General features: G+C 38.2%; 2 protein-coding genes across 3 annotated transcripts; one reads left to right on the top strand and one right to left on the bottom strand.

Annotated features, from left to right (window-relative positions):
• Positions 1-240: 240 nt before the first annotated feature.
• On the top strand, positions 241-3,512 carry mul3 (mitochondrial E3 ubiquitin protein ligase 3). 2 transcript variants are annotated; one of them, XM_082174104.1, is made up of 5 exons: positions 241-445; positions 1,224-1,342; positions 1,591-1,678; positions 1,755-1,875; positions 2,801-3,512. In XM_082174104.1, the coding sequence occupies exons 2-5, from the start codon at positions 1,226-1,228 to the stop codon at positions 3,282-3,284; spliced, it is 810 nt and encodes a 269-aa protein (XP_082030230.1). In that variant the 5' UTR covers positions 241-445; positions 1,224-1,225; the 3' UTR covers positions 3,285-3,512. The 2 variants fall into 2 exon arrangements, with proteins under 2 accessions (XP_082030230.1, XP_082030229.1); XM_082174103.1 differs by having other exon boundaries at positions 1,219-1,342.
• Positions 3,513-3,514: 2 nt separating this feature from the next.
• On the bottom strand, positions 3,515-13,667 carry eif2b5 (eukaryotic translation initiation factor 2B, subunit 5 epsilon). The gene is made up of 16 exons (XM_082173996.1): positions 13,428-13,667; positions 12,121-12,245; positions 11,847-12,032; positions 11,582-11,759; positions 9,266-9,346; positions 9,104-9,181; positions 8,714-9,026; positions 8,472-8,617; positions 6,946-7,090; positions 6,405-6,506; positions 6,202-6,309; positions 6,010-6,100; positions 5,720-5,843; positions 4,657-4,782; positions 4,461-4,571; positions 3,515-3,786 (listed from the first exon to the last, which is right to left on the bottom strand). The coding sequence occupies exons 1-16, from the start codon at positions 13,566-13,568 to the stop codon at positions 3,727-3,729; spliced, it is 2,115 nt and encodes a 704-aa protein (XP_082030122.1). The 5' UTR covers positions 13,569-13,667; the 3' UTR covers positions 3,515-3,726.
• Between the last annotated feature and the right edge of the window lie 3,394 nt (positions 13,668-17,061).

Below are 17,061 nucleotides of genomic sequence, written 5' to 3'. Positions count from 1 at the left end.
GTAGCCCTATTATTAATAGATATTAATAAAATTTTCAGGGATGACATTGAGGTCTTTGTGCAGGAATGTCATGATAACATTGGCTTAAGAGCAGACCTTATTCACAAATATTATCGTTCAATATTGTAATATCAGTCCAAACAAAATCCACGCAAAAATAGATAATCTAATAAAAGGAAATGACGCCTTAAGGTGTCGTAAATGAACGGTTAATGAACAGAAGCTCTTCCGGTCTGTGACTCGGTGGCTGCTGGACTGAAACTGCACAAATCACGCGTGTAGATGTAGATGTAGGACAGAGGGCAGGGAAGGGAAACTCGCTTCCGATTGGATTTGGTGTTTTAGTGGGAGTGTCTTGTCTTGTTCACAGCCCTCCTGTGGACACACACATTCATAAGTGCACCTCAGAAGACGACGCATTGAATGTTTGTGTAATAAACTTCAGGTGAGAAGGAGAATCCTAATGGAGAAAACCATTCAACTAGCATATTCTCAAGATCGCAGTAAATATAATACATCATGTAGTATAATCAAACTAATGTTCATAGTATATAAGTTTGAATAATTGCAGCCGTTGTTTCCTGATTCATCGTAAGCGACTCTTGACATGTTTTACTAAGCTGAGGTTCGTATTTGTTATTTTATTATGTCGCATTTGTTATTGCATCGTTTCAGTGAGACGTCACGACATTAAGTCACTATATTGTGATTTAGATTTTGTTGTTGTTGCGAACAAGGTGTTAAATCTGTTCACAATCATCGCGTGAAATGAACCGAAAACAAAACTAAATTCTACTGGTGAAAACAACTGAACTAGGTGGACAGAATGTGGATTTATTTCCGTGTTTGATCTAACGTTACAGCTTTAAATAACCTTAAAAAACACTCTACTTAATTGTACCTATATATAATAATTTTAAAAACCACGAAAACTCCTTTAAAAAGAGCCCGCCACATTGCTATTGAGTGTGCAGAAAAGTACGAAAATTAACCATATTTATAATAAAAGTTTAGAAAGCACGTTTTATTGGTGGATTATCATTTTTATAACCAATTTTAATATAAATACCATAGCAAAAACACGGCTAATTTGTGGTTACCATAGTTTAACTACAATAACCATTTGGTTTCATGTAGTAACACCGTAGTGGATGGATTACCATGTTTACCATGTTTTACAATGAAACATTTGTGACAAGCTTGTCTGTCTTTCTCCAGAGCAGAAATGAGTGACCCTCTCCTTAACCCACTGACCGTCATATGTGCAGGATCCTGCTTTGCCTTCTCTGGACTGTTTTATAAACTGTACTCCGAAAAAAGACAAGAAATACAGAAGTTGAAGGTAATGACTTGCTAAATAACAGAACTATTAAACACTGTTGTAGTGTAGCTTAGATCCCAAAAGCTCTGATTCATAAAGTATCATCATTGTGTCTTTGTTGAAGACACATGTCCTCAAGTTTACTCTTTATATGAAAGTTTACTGCAAGTCACTTTGGCTGAAAGTGGAACAGAATGAGTCAGCTAAATTGTAATATTTTTATAAAAGCTTGCTCGTCGAAACATTGGCCTGTTTCCTCCACTTTGCAGGAGATACCAAACTTTCAAGCAGACCATCACCTGCTCAGGATTCTGAAGGCATCGTCCAACAACAGACTTAATTATGTTGCTGTAGAAGGTAGATAAAATACTAAACAACACCTCATACTTTGAAAAGTCTTCATTTATGCATCTTTCTTTTGCCTCCATTGCAGGATTGGTGCAGGCCATCGGAGAGCCCATTTCCAGCAGGAACGTGCCACGGTGTTATGGTGTCGTTCAAAAGATAACCGTGCAGGAGCACTGGAAATACTGGAACTCTGTTCTCAAGTCATGGTAAATGCTTCACTGCCAATCATTTGGCTTGTTTGGAGGATTAGTTCACTTCAGAATGAATATTTCCTGATATTTTACTCACCCCCACTTCATCCAAGATGTTCAAGTCTTTCTTTCTTCAGTCAAAAATAGATTAATGTTTTTGAGGAAAACATTCCAGGATCTTTCTCCACATAGTGACTTCAATGGGGTCCAATGGGTTGAAGGTCCAAATTGAAAAGTTTAGCTTCAAAGTCTCGACACGATCCCAGCCGAGGAATAAGTCTTATCTAGACAAACCATCGCTCATTCTCTACATAATAAACATTTATATACTTTTTAACCTCAAATGTTCGTCTTGCACTAGCTGCGATGCGCCACACATTACGTATTCACGTTGAAAGGTCACGTGTGACATTGGCGGAAGTACCGACCCAGTGTTTACAAAGAAAACGTGCAAAGACTAAGAAACGCCATTAACGAAATAAATAAATAAAAGGTAAAAAAACGATGTCGGACTATTTTCAAGTTGGAGGAGAAAATGAGATTACGTTTTTCGCCCTACGTCAGGTTACCGCCTGACCTTTCCAACGTGATTACGTAATGCGCAAAGTCGTGGACGTGCAAGATGAGCATTTGTGATTAAAAAGTGTATAAATATAAAAAAAATTATCAAATGAGCGATGGTTTGTCTAGATAAGACTTTTATTCCTCAGCTGGGATCATGTAGAGCCTTTGAAGCTGCACTGAAACTGACATTTTGACCTTCAACATTTGAAGTGGATCAAAACCTTTCATCAAAGTTATACATGAATTTTGAACAATACCCGTTCTTGTCTTTGAAGAACTCTTTTGATCCACTTTAAATGTTGACTACTGTAGTGACTACTCTTCATACTGTAACTGTTGAGGTCCTGGCACACTAAGTCTGAAATTTTCTCGAAAGGGTCTCCAAAAAAGTGAACAAGAAGCAGACCACCAACACGGTGCCCTTCAGCCTGATCCAGCCCGGGTCCTACACCAGTGAGGTTTCGGTGCGCGTGGACTCGCCTCTGGAGGCGTCCGGTGATTACCTGGAGCAGGTGCACAAGCGCCTCAGGACTGCCAAAGAGGGGCTGGTGGACGTCGTCCTGAATGAACTGAGCGGGGAGAAGCCCGTGGCCCAGGAGGAGTGCGAGGAGCTGCTGCGTGTGGGGACGTCCCTCACGGGATTCGGGGAGCTTGTGCTGGAGCAGGATAAGATCATGAGGTTACAGACACCCAGAGATGGACGCAGCTTTGTCCTGATCTCCGGAGATCACAGGAGCTTCATGCAGAGACACGAGAACAGCGCTAGCATGTGGAAAGGGCTGACGGCTGTGTTTGGAATAACGGGGACTACATTATTAGCGGGGTTTATCCATAGTAGTCTTAAGGATAAAAAGAACTAGCGCACTGTGATATGAAACAAAATCATGCACATAATTATAAAACTAAATCATGCTACAGTCTTTGATTTTATTTCAGAGTTTTGCTAGTGAAAATATTTTTTCAAGCCTAGTACACTCCAAGTGATTCAAACTCTCCTTAAATCAGCGTTTCTCTTTTTATATGAATCTAATATTTCAGATACCTTGTGTTTGATTGTGTCACCAATATTAAAAGCGATTCACAACTCACGGGTGATCATGTTGACTTTAATCACTATAATTCTGTTGTGGACGATGAGGTCCAATGAGTTTGTTCTTAAAAATACCTTCCGAAGAAGAATGCATGAGGGTAAATAACAGCATGTAAATTTTCACTTTCGGCAGCAAAACAAGTCATCACATGGAGAAGATACCATGACGTGTAGGTTTGTAAAGTGTACGAGTCACTCGTGATGGTTTACGTTCATTCATCTTCCTCTGAAGACTCCTCGGCCTCCTCTAGCCACTGAATGAACTTCAGGAGCTGTGGAGAGACGAGACATAAGCACAACTCAAACAGAGACTCCAGTCAATTACCAGAAACACTGATTTTGATCATTCACACAGCCTTCACATCTTTCCCATGTTCTGTGCTTTCATTCACACATCATTGATAGTTTCATAAGGAAGTAACACTTTACAATAAGGTTCATTAGTTAACTACCAACATGAACTTAGAATAAACAATAATTCATCATCATTTATTATTCTTAGTTAATATTAATTTCAACATTTACTAATATGTTATTAAAATCAAAGGTGTTTTTTGTTAACATTAGTGCACTATGAACTAACAATGAACAGCTGTATTTTTATTAACTGACATAAAAAGATTAATACATACTGCAATAAATGTATTGCTCATTGTTAGTTAATACATTAGCTAATGAACCTTAAAGTGTTACCCATAAAGACAATGATGCGCCACCTAATGAAGAACTTGTCAAGAAGCTCCGGCTCTGTTCACACATGGGATTAATCCCATCCCAGTAATATTACTAGGGCCTGATACTGGGATTGTATTTTCCATCATTCTGGCTCTGGTTTGCGTTCATGCACACAGCTCTCCGGCAATTTGAAAGCAATTTTCACAAATCAATTTACAGTAGCTACAGTATCAGTTTAATTTTACAGCAGATAAAGCTTAGAGAATCCCACCCCTTGATTCTGGCGGAGCTGTTGGCTCTTCTCTGAGGCGGCACCCTGAGTGAACCAGCGCATGATGACGTCCTCCTCCAGGATCTCCAGCTGGTACATGCTCATCAGCACCTGAAGTGGACAGACAGAACACACGATCAGCCAGTGACAGACAGAACGTGTGTTGTGGTCGACTGCAGTAAGAGAGGCGGCTCACTTTGACCATAACTGCCCAATGAGTGTCACATTCAAGGAAAACCTCCTCCATGGAAGTCAGACAGTCCATCTGGTCTTGAGCTCTCTTCACATAGTTCTTGAAGACTGGCGCCCACTTCTTTAACAACTGAGAGGAAAAAACACAGGGACTGTTTTCAGTATCTTCTGCTATAGTCAAATAACTGAATGTACAGGAGAAGCATCCGATTTAAGATTATACACATCCAGAGATTAAAGTTCTCCATGAATTGGATTGCAGAGAAGCCATGTGTGAGATCAGTGCAGATCTAGATTGGATATTAACAGGGGCTTGTGGTAAAAGTGCCCCCCAAACTAATTCCTACCTTATAAGAATATGACATGCCTTTCCCCCCCACATAAACTTTTAAAATGTATTATATTATTTAACATTAATTTTTAAAATATTAAAGGCAGTAACGTAAAAATGTACATCATGGCCACAAATTAATCATGGCCACGATTTAGTAAAATGAAGGAACAAATTAAGACATGGGAACAAATTCTTAACCCATGATTTAACAAAAATAATTCTTAATTTGTGGCTACAATTTTACGAAAATGAGAATGAATTCTTAATTCAAGCCACAATTTAATGAAACATTGACGATTTAACCAAAACAATTTGGTTCGAGGCCACGATTTAACAAACACGAGCAAATTCTTAAATTTAACAAAAACGAGAAGAAATTCTTAATGCGTGGCCAAGATTTAACGAAAACGAATTCTTAATTCGTGGTCGCAATATATATTTCTGTCTGCAGAGCGTAAATGGCTGATAATTTGTAGAACTAAAGCGTGTCAAGCATTGCACACAAAAGTATTAGGTTTATTTAATAGATTAAAAACAGCTTTGAAATGATGCAAACAGGCAATTGAATAGCTATTTTAAAACATGATCTTCCATTAAAATGTTATTGGTGACAAGTATTTAAATTGATGGTTAAAGGAATGTGATACAGCCTGAAAAAAGTTCTCAGTCAGAAGAATTTTTATTTTATTTTATTATATCCCTGTCCATATCAAACAGACATACACATACTCACAGGGAGCAGGTGTGATGAATACTGAGCTGTGCTGATATGTGCCCCCTGCTGGTGGAACGGAAACTCAAGCACAACTCTCATCAAGATCTGCATTACTTCCTTCAGAGTAATGTTGTAGGCATACCTGAGAAGTGACAATGACATTAAACCTATTGCAGAGCATCTCCTCTTGTGTGCCATAGAGAAATTATCAGCATTTGGATTTGCAACACGGGATCAGTAATTTATCTCTTCATTTTTGGGTGAACAAAGTGTTAAAAAATAACTGGATCTTGGTAACTTTAACTTACTTGAGTGAGTTAATCTCAAGAACCAGATTGTCGCAGCCTATGTTCTCATCCAACCCTCTCTGTAACGTACCCTGAACCTCGTTCTGAAACACTGAGGGGAAAAGAAAGGCTGGTATAAAACTGGGACTTCTGGAAAATATGCATGCAACATACAGATTCAACAATGTGGTATTTCACGTTTACAATTCTCACCTGTGACATCATCCAATTCAGGTGACGCAGTGTGGCTTCCCAGGTCATGTGATCCCTCACTTACCTCACTTTCGCTGTCACTCTCTGGGTCGGGATTCAACACTAGGCCTGGAAACATGACATCACCGTCAATGCCTGCATAATCCCTTTTTTTAAACGAAAGTTCACCCAAAATTTAAAATGGTCCTTATTTAGACTCTCACCCCAAATGCCATCCGCAAGCTCATCTTCCTCTGTGTCATCAAGACTGCTGGTTTTCCATCGGTATCCTTTACCCTCTGAACCCACCTCTGCTGGGTTAAACACTGACAAAACACAGTTTGCTCATGTCAATCACGCATCGAACATTTTTATGAATGTTTTTACATTTTTAGTGGCAATGACGTTCCTTGTCATTATAGAATGACATCTTTTTTTACCCCAATATTATAAGAACACACATTATTTTCACGTGTCTTTGTTACGGTGTATCAAGAACTGAGTAATATTAACAAAATGCACGTTCAGAGTTAGCTGCTTGTAATTATGCATAATTTACTGTGACTGTTATAATAAATACATGTAACATATGACAAGGACACATTCAAATCACATCAGATTTTTTAAATCTACGGCCCACAAATTACGATCATCCCAGTGACCTCCAGCACTTAAAATCACTGTCAATGTGAACGACAGTCACAGTTATTAGCGTTTCACAGAACTTGTCTACTGTCCACATAGGGAAATAAAAAGAGCACGGACCTTTCTGTTTGATTTTGTCTTTATTGTAGCCAACATCATGGTCATCACTCAAGAACTCATCATCATCTTCCTCATCCTCTTCATCTGGATGGTGCATGGACAGAACTGTGCCTTCTTGAAGAGTAATATCTGGACCCACCACAACCTGCATATCAACATTTGCTTAGAAAACAAGACAAAAGCTGATTCGTTTTATACACACAAGATGGAGAATATTCAGCCTCTGTAAAATGAACTAGGATCAAGTCAGGTGTAGAGACCAGATACTCATTTAAAAATGTGACCACCTTTATCTTCAATAAGTGTATACACTGCCCGGGCCAAAATAAGTCACTGTTTGGATTTAAATAGGCAAATGAGATTTTTTCTAGATTATGCGAAATTATGCCGTTTCCATTAACCGATGTTATGTGACTAAAACTGAATTTTTTCCTCTCGCAATAAGTCATTCCAAAAATCATAGCAACGGACGTTGGTAGGTTTATGTATATCCCAGCGCCACTGCACTGCCCATTATTATTAATCAAAGGAGACGTATGCGTGTTATCCATTCATTAATGGCAAGGAAAGACCCTTATACTTGAGAGCGGCTCATATGAGGTGTTTCTGTGTGTTTCTCCCTCATATCTGCTTCGAGGTCTTGATTGTGGCATTTCTTTGAGGTTTAGAATCCATTATTCCTGTAATTCTTTTGTCTTTTATGAATTTAATAAAGAACTCTGTCTCGTATTCTGTCCAAACACACCGCGTCATCTACGTCAGGTGACTGTAAATGCACAAAAACTATTTCTATTGTAGTTTTGCAGAATATTTCTTTTTCAAATTGCCTGAGTAATCACCTCATGCGAGCGTAAACACTTTTTTGCGATAAATGGGAGTTTTTGTGAAATTGACGGGTTTCCATTGGGCGTATTTTCAATTTGCGCAATTTGAAGGGTAATGGAAACGGCTTATGACTGGATCATTATTGCTGTGATTATTCTGTTTATAGCATGTTATATGTTTGCCAACAGTTCTTCTCACCCTAACTGATGGAGTGTGTAGCTTTTCATTTCTTAAATAGCCATTTATGAAAACACAACATGGCCATATTCTAAGACGAAAATGTCTAGATTCGTCAGGCTTAAACTGTGAAGGAATGGTTGTGAGGAGCATGAAGAATAAAGTCCAGATCTTAAATTCACTGAAAGTGTTTGGCATGTGCTGGAGGAGACTTTACAGAGCGCTGGACTCTTGCACTGACAACACAAGATCTGGACCAAATATTGATGCACCTCTTGATGGAAACAACATTTATGTTCTTCCTACATGGTTGTTCAAGAAATGAAAAGCTACACACTCCATCAATTAAGGTTAGAAGAACTGTTGCCAAACATATTACATGCTATAAACACAATAAGCACAGCAATAATGATCCAGTCATACACTCTTAAGCATTTGCCTATTTAAATCCAAACAGCGACTTTTTTTGGGCAGGCAGTGTATATTAAATATATATATAATGCAACAAATGAGTGGTTTCTTACGTTGTAGGCGAGCACACACTGATCATTCAAAACGACTCCATGTTTCACCTCCACACAATCACAGATAACTGACTGCTTGACCTTCACATCGTTGGCTATGTGGACTTTATTCCATATGTACGCTCTTTCCAGAGTCACATTGTCTCCTAAGTAGACAAAACAGCAGTTAGCAGGGTGTCAATCAAATAGATTTTCACATTGTCACATGGTATTTCCAAAATGTTCAACTATAAAGACAGTACCGATGACACAGTTTGCTCCAATCACAGTGTTTGATATGGTGCAGTTTGCTCCAATCACTGTATTTCGGCCAATAAGCACGTTTTCCTCCATCTGGCTGCCGTGACCCAGACTGACCCCGGGCTCACGGTACACGTTATGTCGAGAGTGTGTACAGCTCTGGCCTTCTTGGTCTACAAAGTTGGCCTCAGGTGTGATGGGATAGATCCAGCGTCGGATCATGTCGGAGGAGACCGTGTCGTACATGAGGAGGTTGGACACACGAGCCCCATATCCATCTTTAGTGACATGCATGTGGATCTGGTTTCCCAGGATCTATGGAAAAAGAATCCCTTGATAAGATCATATACGAATTCTTAAATAAGCAAGTCATTTGATTGTGTGTTTCATACCTCTTCATTGACTAGAAGCCCACGGACAAAGTCGTTTTTTGTCTGGTAGTCAAAGTTGTCTGTGAAAAGCTCCGCAACCTACGTTACACAATATTCATCAGGCAATATGTTTATGAGTTAAACAAACAAAACAGAGCTGTAAAAACCAAAAGCCACACTCACCTGTGGAGAACAGATGCTAATGTGACAATCCAAAAGATCAAACCTAATTTCAAATTCATCACTTCCACTATGGAAAATATTCTGTGTGAAAAGAAAGAACAACTTTCACAACAAAGAACAAGAGTCAATAATACACCAATTCAAAATTTTTCTAAATGTCATAATCATTTGTTAACAAACATTTATTCATTACTTCGATGAGCCTTAAATTAATACATTGTTTAATTTGCTACTCGTGTAATTTTTTTATGTACATTTCTGAGATACATAACTAAGAGAGTTACCTCTAATAACAGATCACTCTGAATTGTAACGTAGAAACCTGAAAAGGTGCTTTGAAACAATATGTATTGTAAAAAGTGCTATACAAATAAATGTGAACTGAATTGAACAACTACAGTAGTCAACATTTGAAGTGGATCAAAACCATTCATCAAAGTTATACATGAATTTTGAACAATATCCGTTCTTGTCTTGTCGAGCTGACTGAGCATGTATTCATACATTATAGTTTTATTTTTTGGACTGCCCGACTTTCATTGAGAACGAGTATCACAAACTCAAAAGTAAAACAGGAGTAGTGCTAACAGACTTGTAGCAAGTACGCAACCAAAACACCCTAGCAATCATTTAGACCTTATGAAGCCCCTGCCTGTCCCAGACGAAAGATGGCCAATCGGTGGTCGATTTCAGTGTTAATGGCTCCTAAACGCTGGTCCTACTGTACATCATACAGTGAAAGAGGTTTAAAGATGGCCGTTGTCACAGTCTTACGACTAAAGATAGCCTGTGATAATATTCTGACAGTGTCAGAAATTGTTTGCTACTACAACCTATGTCTAATGACTAGCCAATAAAAATGGAATATGAAATGGCATAATGATCAACATGGCATGACGCTAAAACTGAAAACTACTAACCTCAAACTCCATTTGCTAAATAGGCAAGCAAAGTTGCCATCTTTTCACTAGGCATGACCGCATATTCTCCTCTTTCCTCCTGTTTTTCGGCGGACATAAAAACCTAAACTGCCAAAGTTCATCTTTCTCTATTTGTTTACCACTAGCGCATGCTAATGACATTTTATTCTTCTATACTAACTTGCGTCGTAGCCTACGATTCAATAGGTGTCATTATCGTACAGTCAACATAGATGCCATAACCACGTTTATTAGATCCATGTCGTACAGTGTGATTTGTAATGATATTATAGGATTGCCGAGATCACACAGTCTGTAGCAGTTATTAGCAACTACCTGACAACGCCCTAGAAACCAACCACAACACTCAAGCAAAAGAGTAACAATGCGTAACAAACACCCACAACACCCCTCGTATTGGCCAGTTCTGCACAGGAACGCCACACACACATTTTCTTCATAAAATGTATTTTGATATTATTTGTGGGAGAAATACAAGCTGAAAATGTTCATCACAGACTTCAGCCTCATTTATAACAGTTACGTCGCATTTTGGCGACACCGATGGTGAGCTGAGGGACTGACGGCAGATGAAGGAAAACCATTTTAAATACAGTGCATGGTCACAATAACTGTTTAAATACATAAAATAATTATTTAAACTATGTTTTACATCTGATATGCATATTTAATCTAAATGTGTCATTCTCATTAATGGAGTTAAGCACTTAAATTACATGAAATCATGACTGAGAAGTTACAAAATTTTATATTCTAATAGACAGAAATAGAGGATGCTTTTGAACACCTTTCCTGTGGAATGCTGTGTTTTAATGTTTTAACTACAGCAAGGATTGCTTAGCGCATGATAATAGCAGAAATAATGATCAATAATGCACAATAAAGCCAATCTGTTTCCATTAGAAAATATAAAGAAATTAAAAATACTATTTGGCCAGTGGAAAAGATTGAGAAAAGCTTTCTCTGAAATGTATTTTATACTATTAGATTTATTTATTCAAAAACAAGGCAAGGATAACTTTTAGCAATGTAATATGACGGCATGTCCGTATCTCACATTTTCCTTATGTCTTGTACTGTTAAATGTGGTATCACGTGGATGAATATGCATATGTAAATGATATGCAGATGAGGATCTGCACAGTAAAACTAGGTGTTGCTCTATATATGGTTATTTCGGGGGAGACGCATGTACGCACAATCTTCCGCTGACTGGGATTTATAAAGGGAATTCTGCGCAGGTTCTGGCGTACGCACGGTTTTATAAGTCTGAATATGTTTTGCCGCACGTACACTTCTAGTAAGGATCCTACCCACAGTTTTATAAATGAGAGCCCAGGAGATTGACCCGCAGCACTGAATGAAAGCCTCTCACCATAGGGAACTGAAGTCTCTTTAGCGCCTGAGCTCTCTGGTAATGGAGAATACGCTTGCTCTTGCTGTCCATGGCCACTATAACGTCATCGTCTTCAGAGCGAGTCTTGTGGCCGGGCGAGGACTCTTTGAAGATCATGGTCATCACTGAGACGTTCTTGTCCATTTTGCGCCGCTGTCTTTAAAAAAACAACAACAAAAACACAGGTTTAATGATATATAAATGCGAAACGATGGGCTGTTTCCTGTGGAGAGAAGACACTCACCTGTGTTCCTGTAAAGCCTGGGAAACATCAATGTTGGACACCACGTCCCCATAAACCAGCAGAAAGTCGGAGCGGACTAGAGATTTGGCGTCCACGTCCCTTAAAACATCTCCGAGAGACCGGTACAGATCAGAGGTGATGATGTGGACCATATTGGGAGATGTGGGGCGACACCATTTCGACTTTCTGTAAAACAAGACAGCAAATACAAAAACTGAGTCATCAGGATTACAGACATTCTCCAATATCAACATACAATGTCACAGTGTCTCACTGTAAGTGTTCCTTGATTTTGCTGGACATCCAACAACAGAAGACAAACGTCTCTTGCACTCCAGTGGATGTCAGAAACTCTAGTGTGTAGTCGATCATGGAGACGTTAGCCAGAGGCAGAAGGGCCTGATGGGAGAACGCAAGAGTGGAAAGTTAGTCTAGAAATCAACGTGTCAACATCTCTTCAGAATCTAAAATCATCTGGTGATACCATGGTTATTATCAGTTGCTAATAGCATGGGACTTTTATACATTTAATGTTACTAAATGATTACCATATTCACAATCTAAATTATGCAGGAAAAAATAACATACTGTTTATTTTATTTTGTTATCTTTTTTTATATTGACATGACAACAACCGCATTCTCTAACCAAACTCTTTTTTTCAGGACACAGAACGGCATCTGTGTGAACGATTAAAAAGCTTGATTACATTGTCAATTTATGTCGTTTTTGAAACTTTCAATGAATGGAAAACAATTATGACATAATATAAAAAAATTCTCAAACAAAACTATTAGAAAATGTTTTTGATAATATCTTGTACAAAAAAAAAAATCACATATTTAAAATTTGCTATTCTCAAAGCAATCCATTTAAAAAATTTAAATGGAGTATTTTAAGATAAAAAGAGTCAGATCTGAAGCCTGTAGATATTAATTTTATGACAACATTGACATTTCTTTCATCATTATAATTTATCTTTCGATAGAATTCATACAGACATCAATGTTTATGGACTTGTTATGAACAATAACAACGACTTTCTTAATAACATCATTATTCTGGTCAAATTTGATATACACGAATCAAAATAGCTTTCTTGAAGGTGAAACCTAGGTTTTGTCTATTTCACAGAGTTTATTTCTAATACGTTATGAAAAATAAAAATTCAATACTTTTCAGGAGTATTTCAACATGATCGACAAAAACACACATAAAAAAAAACACACAAAAAAACACTGATCCTTCTGTTCTAATGCAAAGATGTCTCTAGTTGTTTCCATGTTAATTATTTCTGTACATGACAAGTTGTTTAATAAAAAACAAACAAATCAAATTTAAAGTAAATATTGCATGCTTAATACATACTATTATCAGAGCCCTTTCTATTATCGTAGTGCACGTGTCCACAAACATTGTTATCAATATGGCAACAAGTTTTTTTGTACCAATTATCTATTTCTTGTAGAATGTGTTTGTAGTACAGTATTGCTGTAGTGATGAGTTAGCAGGACAGAGCTGGACCCAGAGCCACACACACACACGCACACATGTGCTCGCGGTGATGTTGACTTCACTCACCCGCGGCTGGTCTTTGCTGATGGGGAAGAACCTGCGGTTGAAGCTGTCGGCTATGAGAACAGCCTGTAACGGCTGCTCCTCTTCATCCTTCTCCGACACTGCCTTTCTGGGCCGATTCTGTTTCCCTGCTTTGCCTGCCATGTTTGTGTCAGCTGGGTCTGCAGTGTGTGTGTGTGTGTGTGTGTGTATGTCTGTCAAGGAAACGCAATACAACGGCAACAAGCTTGAGTTTAGTGACCCGGAAGTTGTCTCTAGTAAGTCGGTATAATGTTTCTAATATTAATTTGCTTCAGTTTTAATCCTTAACTGCGTAACATTAGTTTAATGTCATAGTTACAGTTGCTCAGTGTCATTACTCAGTTTTAAATTATTATTCAGGTTACGGCTGAAGAGCAACGTAAACCAACGGCGATGTCACGTGACACAAGTTACTTTTCTCAGCGAAAATGACAACAAGCTAAGATTTTTTCTTTTTGAATAAATTGATACTTTCATTTAGCAAGGATACATTTAATCGATTTAAAAAGAAATACGGTAACACTTAACAATAAGGTTCGTAAGTTAACATTAGTTAACATGAACTAATAATGAACAAATATTAATCTTTGTTAATGTTATTCAACATTTACTAATACTTTATTCAAATTTTGTTAACATTACTTAATGCACCGTGAACTAACATGAACAAACAATGAACAGCTGTATTTGTATAAACCAACGTTAACAAAGATTAACAAACACAGTAACAAATGTATTCCTCATGGTTAGTTCATGTTAGTTAATACATTAGCTAATGTTACTAATGAACCTTATTGTAAAGTGTTACCAAAAATACATTGTGATTTTCATTGTGAAAGACATACTATTTTTGATTTTCAGTGTTATAGCCTTGGTGATGTTAAGGTTTCAGTATGGGACAAAAATTCTGTCTGCCATGTCCTGTTGCCCCTAAGGTTAAAGGGATAGTTCACCCAAAAATGAAAATTGTGTCATTAATTACTCACCCTCACGTCGGCCCAAACCCAGACACACTTTCGTTCATCTTCGGAACACAAATGGAGATGTTTTTGATGAAATCTGGAGAACTCTATTTATTCTACTAATTATAGTACCGCAATAAGACTCTTTGAATCATGTTACATTTTGTGCTATGACAATTCAATTAGCAAATGTTTCAAATTATTTCACAATGCCAAACTATCTAAACATGTTACAATTTAAAAGTAAATATATTCATTTTTCGTGAATTGGAATTTGTGCAAAGGATTGTGGGTGATTGAAGGACATGAATGATACACTTGATGCATCCTTCAAAGTGAGCTGAACGAAGGACTCAAAAGGAAGGCTGCCTTCCAAGGATCCATCAAATTGAGCGGGACAGGATTAGGCAATCAGGTAGCAGCTTCAACGTGGGTGGGGGTAATAATTAGGCTCCGTGGAGGTGACGAGGGAGACAGGAGCCACAGTGATGTGTCCATGACTATTGCTATTAGCCTATTATATAATTAACCCCCATCCTTCCCTCGCACTTTGTAACACATCTTTCCCTCACGGGTCAAAATGACCTGAAGCCCTAAAATTATACTTTCAGAAAACTTATTTTGTTTCATTTTGATAATATTTTTTCTATTTTTTAATGCAATTTTTTTAAATTACCTTTAAATTACTAGATTTGATCAATAACTAATAAATAAATAGTAATTTCATCACATTCCTCACATAATTCATCTTAAATTCAAAATAACGTACTATTTCATGCATAACCCTTTTAATTCAGCTCAAAATATCTTACATTGGGTGTCTTTGCCGACCTCTTGTGGAAAAATAATAATATAACATTATATTTCATAGCTCTTGCCACTAGATGGCCTTATAGCTCTATATGGAGCAAATGAGTTGTTTCCGCTGGGTCCTAAAGTAATTTCTTCAGTATGCACTCAGATACACATGTAGACATTATAAAAATAAATTTGGTAAAATTTTAGCATTTTTAGTTTGAATTTTGAGCTTTTTTTTTTTAGGTTTTTCTTTGTGTACTGAAGCATTCCTTGCATTCTATCCAGCAGCCAAATCACCCTGTGCCCAAGACTGGTCGGCCACTGAAGCTAAGCAGGGCTGAACCGGGTCAGTACCTGGATGGGAGACTCCTGGGAAAAGCAGGTTGCTGCTGGAAGAGGTGTTAGTGAGGCCAGTAGGGGGTGCTCACCCTGTGCTCTGTGTGGGTGCTAACGCCCCAGTGTAGTGACGGGACACTATATTGTAACAAGCACCGTCCTTCAGATGAGACGTTAAACCGAGGTCCTGACTCTCTGTGGTCATTAAAAATCCCATGGCACTTTTCGTAAAGAGTAGGGGTGTAAGCCCGGTGTCCTGGCCACATTCCACCCATTGGTCTCTATCCATCATGGCCTCCTAATCATCCCCATCCACTGAACTGGCTCTATCCCTCTCTCTCCTCTCCACCTATAGCTGGTGTGTGTGTGAGCGCACTGTCTCCACCTATAGCTGGTGTGTGTGAGCGCACTGGCGCCGTTGTACTGTGGATGCTGCACACTGGTGGTGTTGAGGAGAGATCCCCTGATATGATTGTAAAGCGCTTTGGGTGTACATATGAAAGCGCTATATAAATGCCTCATTCATTCATTCATTCCTATGGGGGTCAATTTGACCCGTGAATGAAGGATTTGTTACAAAATCCTTGAATCCATTCAATTTTATTTGTGTGTATTCATGGTTCAAGTGCGAGAAAAGTCCTGGGATCCCCTTTGATGAACACTCAATTTTTCAAAATGACCCAAGGGACCCAATGCCACATAAATAACAGGTTTGATATATAACCTGTATTGTATAACCTAATATTGATTTATATAGGTTTCCATAATGTACAATGTAATATATTATATAAAACCGAAGATAAAATGCATTATTTGTAGATTCCTTGTAACATCTCAAACTGGTAGTTCGTCATGTTGGTGCAACAATAAATAGATAAGTATTATAATGTATGTGTTGTAATGTATGTAACAATTATCCATGATACTATATAAAGTGTAAGAATTGATAAATTAGGAAATTCCAGACAGTCTGTTTCGGGGGGTGACCAGACCCTGAGAGGACAAAAGGACCTCTCTGGAGATTACCATTTGAACTGGCTCTCATGCACCATCAAGACGAAAGTCTCACCTCAGAGTCATCCGAATCTACATCTCTTTCCCTCTCCCCTCACCCCCTCTCTCTCATGCTCAGGTGATCACCTGAATTCACCCAAGGAAAAATGTGAATGTTTATCATTGACTGTTATGTTTTTGGTGTCATTTGAAATGTCTCAAAGTGAGTGGTACAGATATCTCATATCCAGATAGATAAAATAAAAGGAAATAAGGTTAAGAAGTTTAGAGAAAACTGGTTTAGAGATAAGGCCAGATAAGGCAACCCTTCTGTGGGATAGAAGCCATTTGAGGGTGGTCTCACCCCATCTCCCATATCACCTGGTCAAAGGAGAATAAAGGAAGGTGTGCTTGGGCTCTCGGGCCTCTTCTTGGCTGGACGTGGAATTGAATAGGTGGTCTCTCTCTCTCTCTGGTAGGCTACAAGCTGGGTAAGATTATTTGATGTATCATGTAACCAATGTATA

The sequence above is a fragment of the Leuciscus leuciscus genome (genome assembly GCF_965113295.1).
Source record: "Leuciscus leuciscus genome assembly, chromosome: 6".
Taxonomy (NCBI): domain Eukaryota; kingdom Metazoa; phylum Chordata; class Actinopteri; order Cypriniformes; family Leuciscidae; genus Leuciscus; species Leuciscus leuciscus.
The sequence above is the reverse complement of the archived record's forward strand: the minus strand, read 5'-3'. Positions and strand labels throughout refer to the sequence as shown.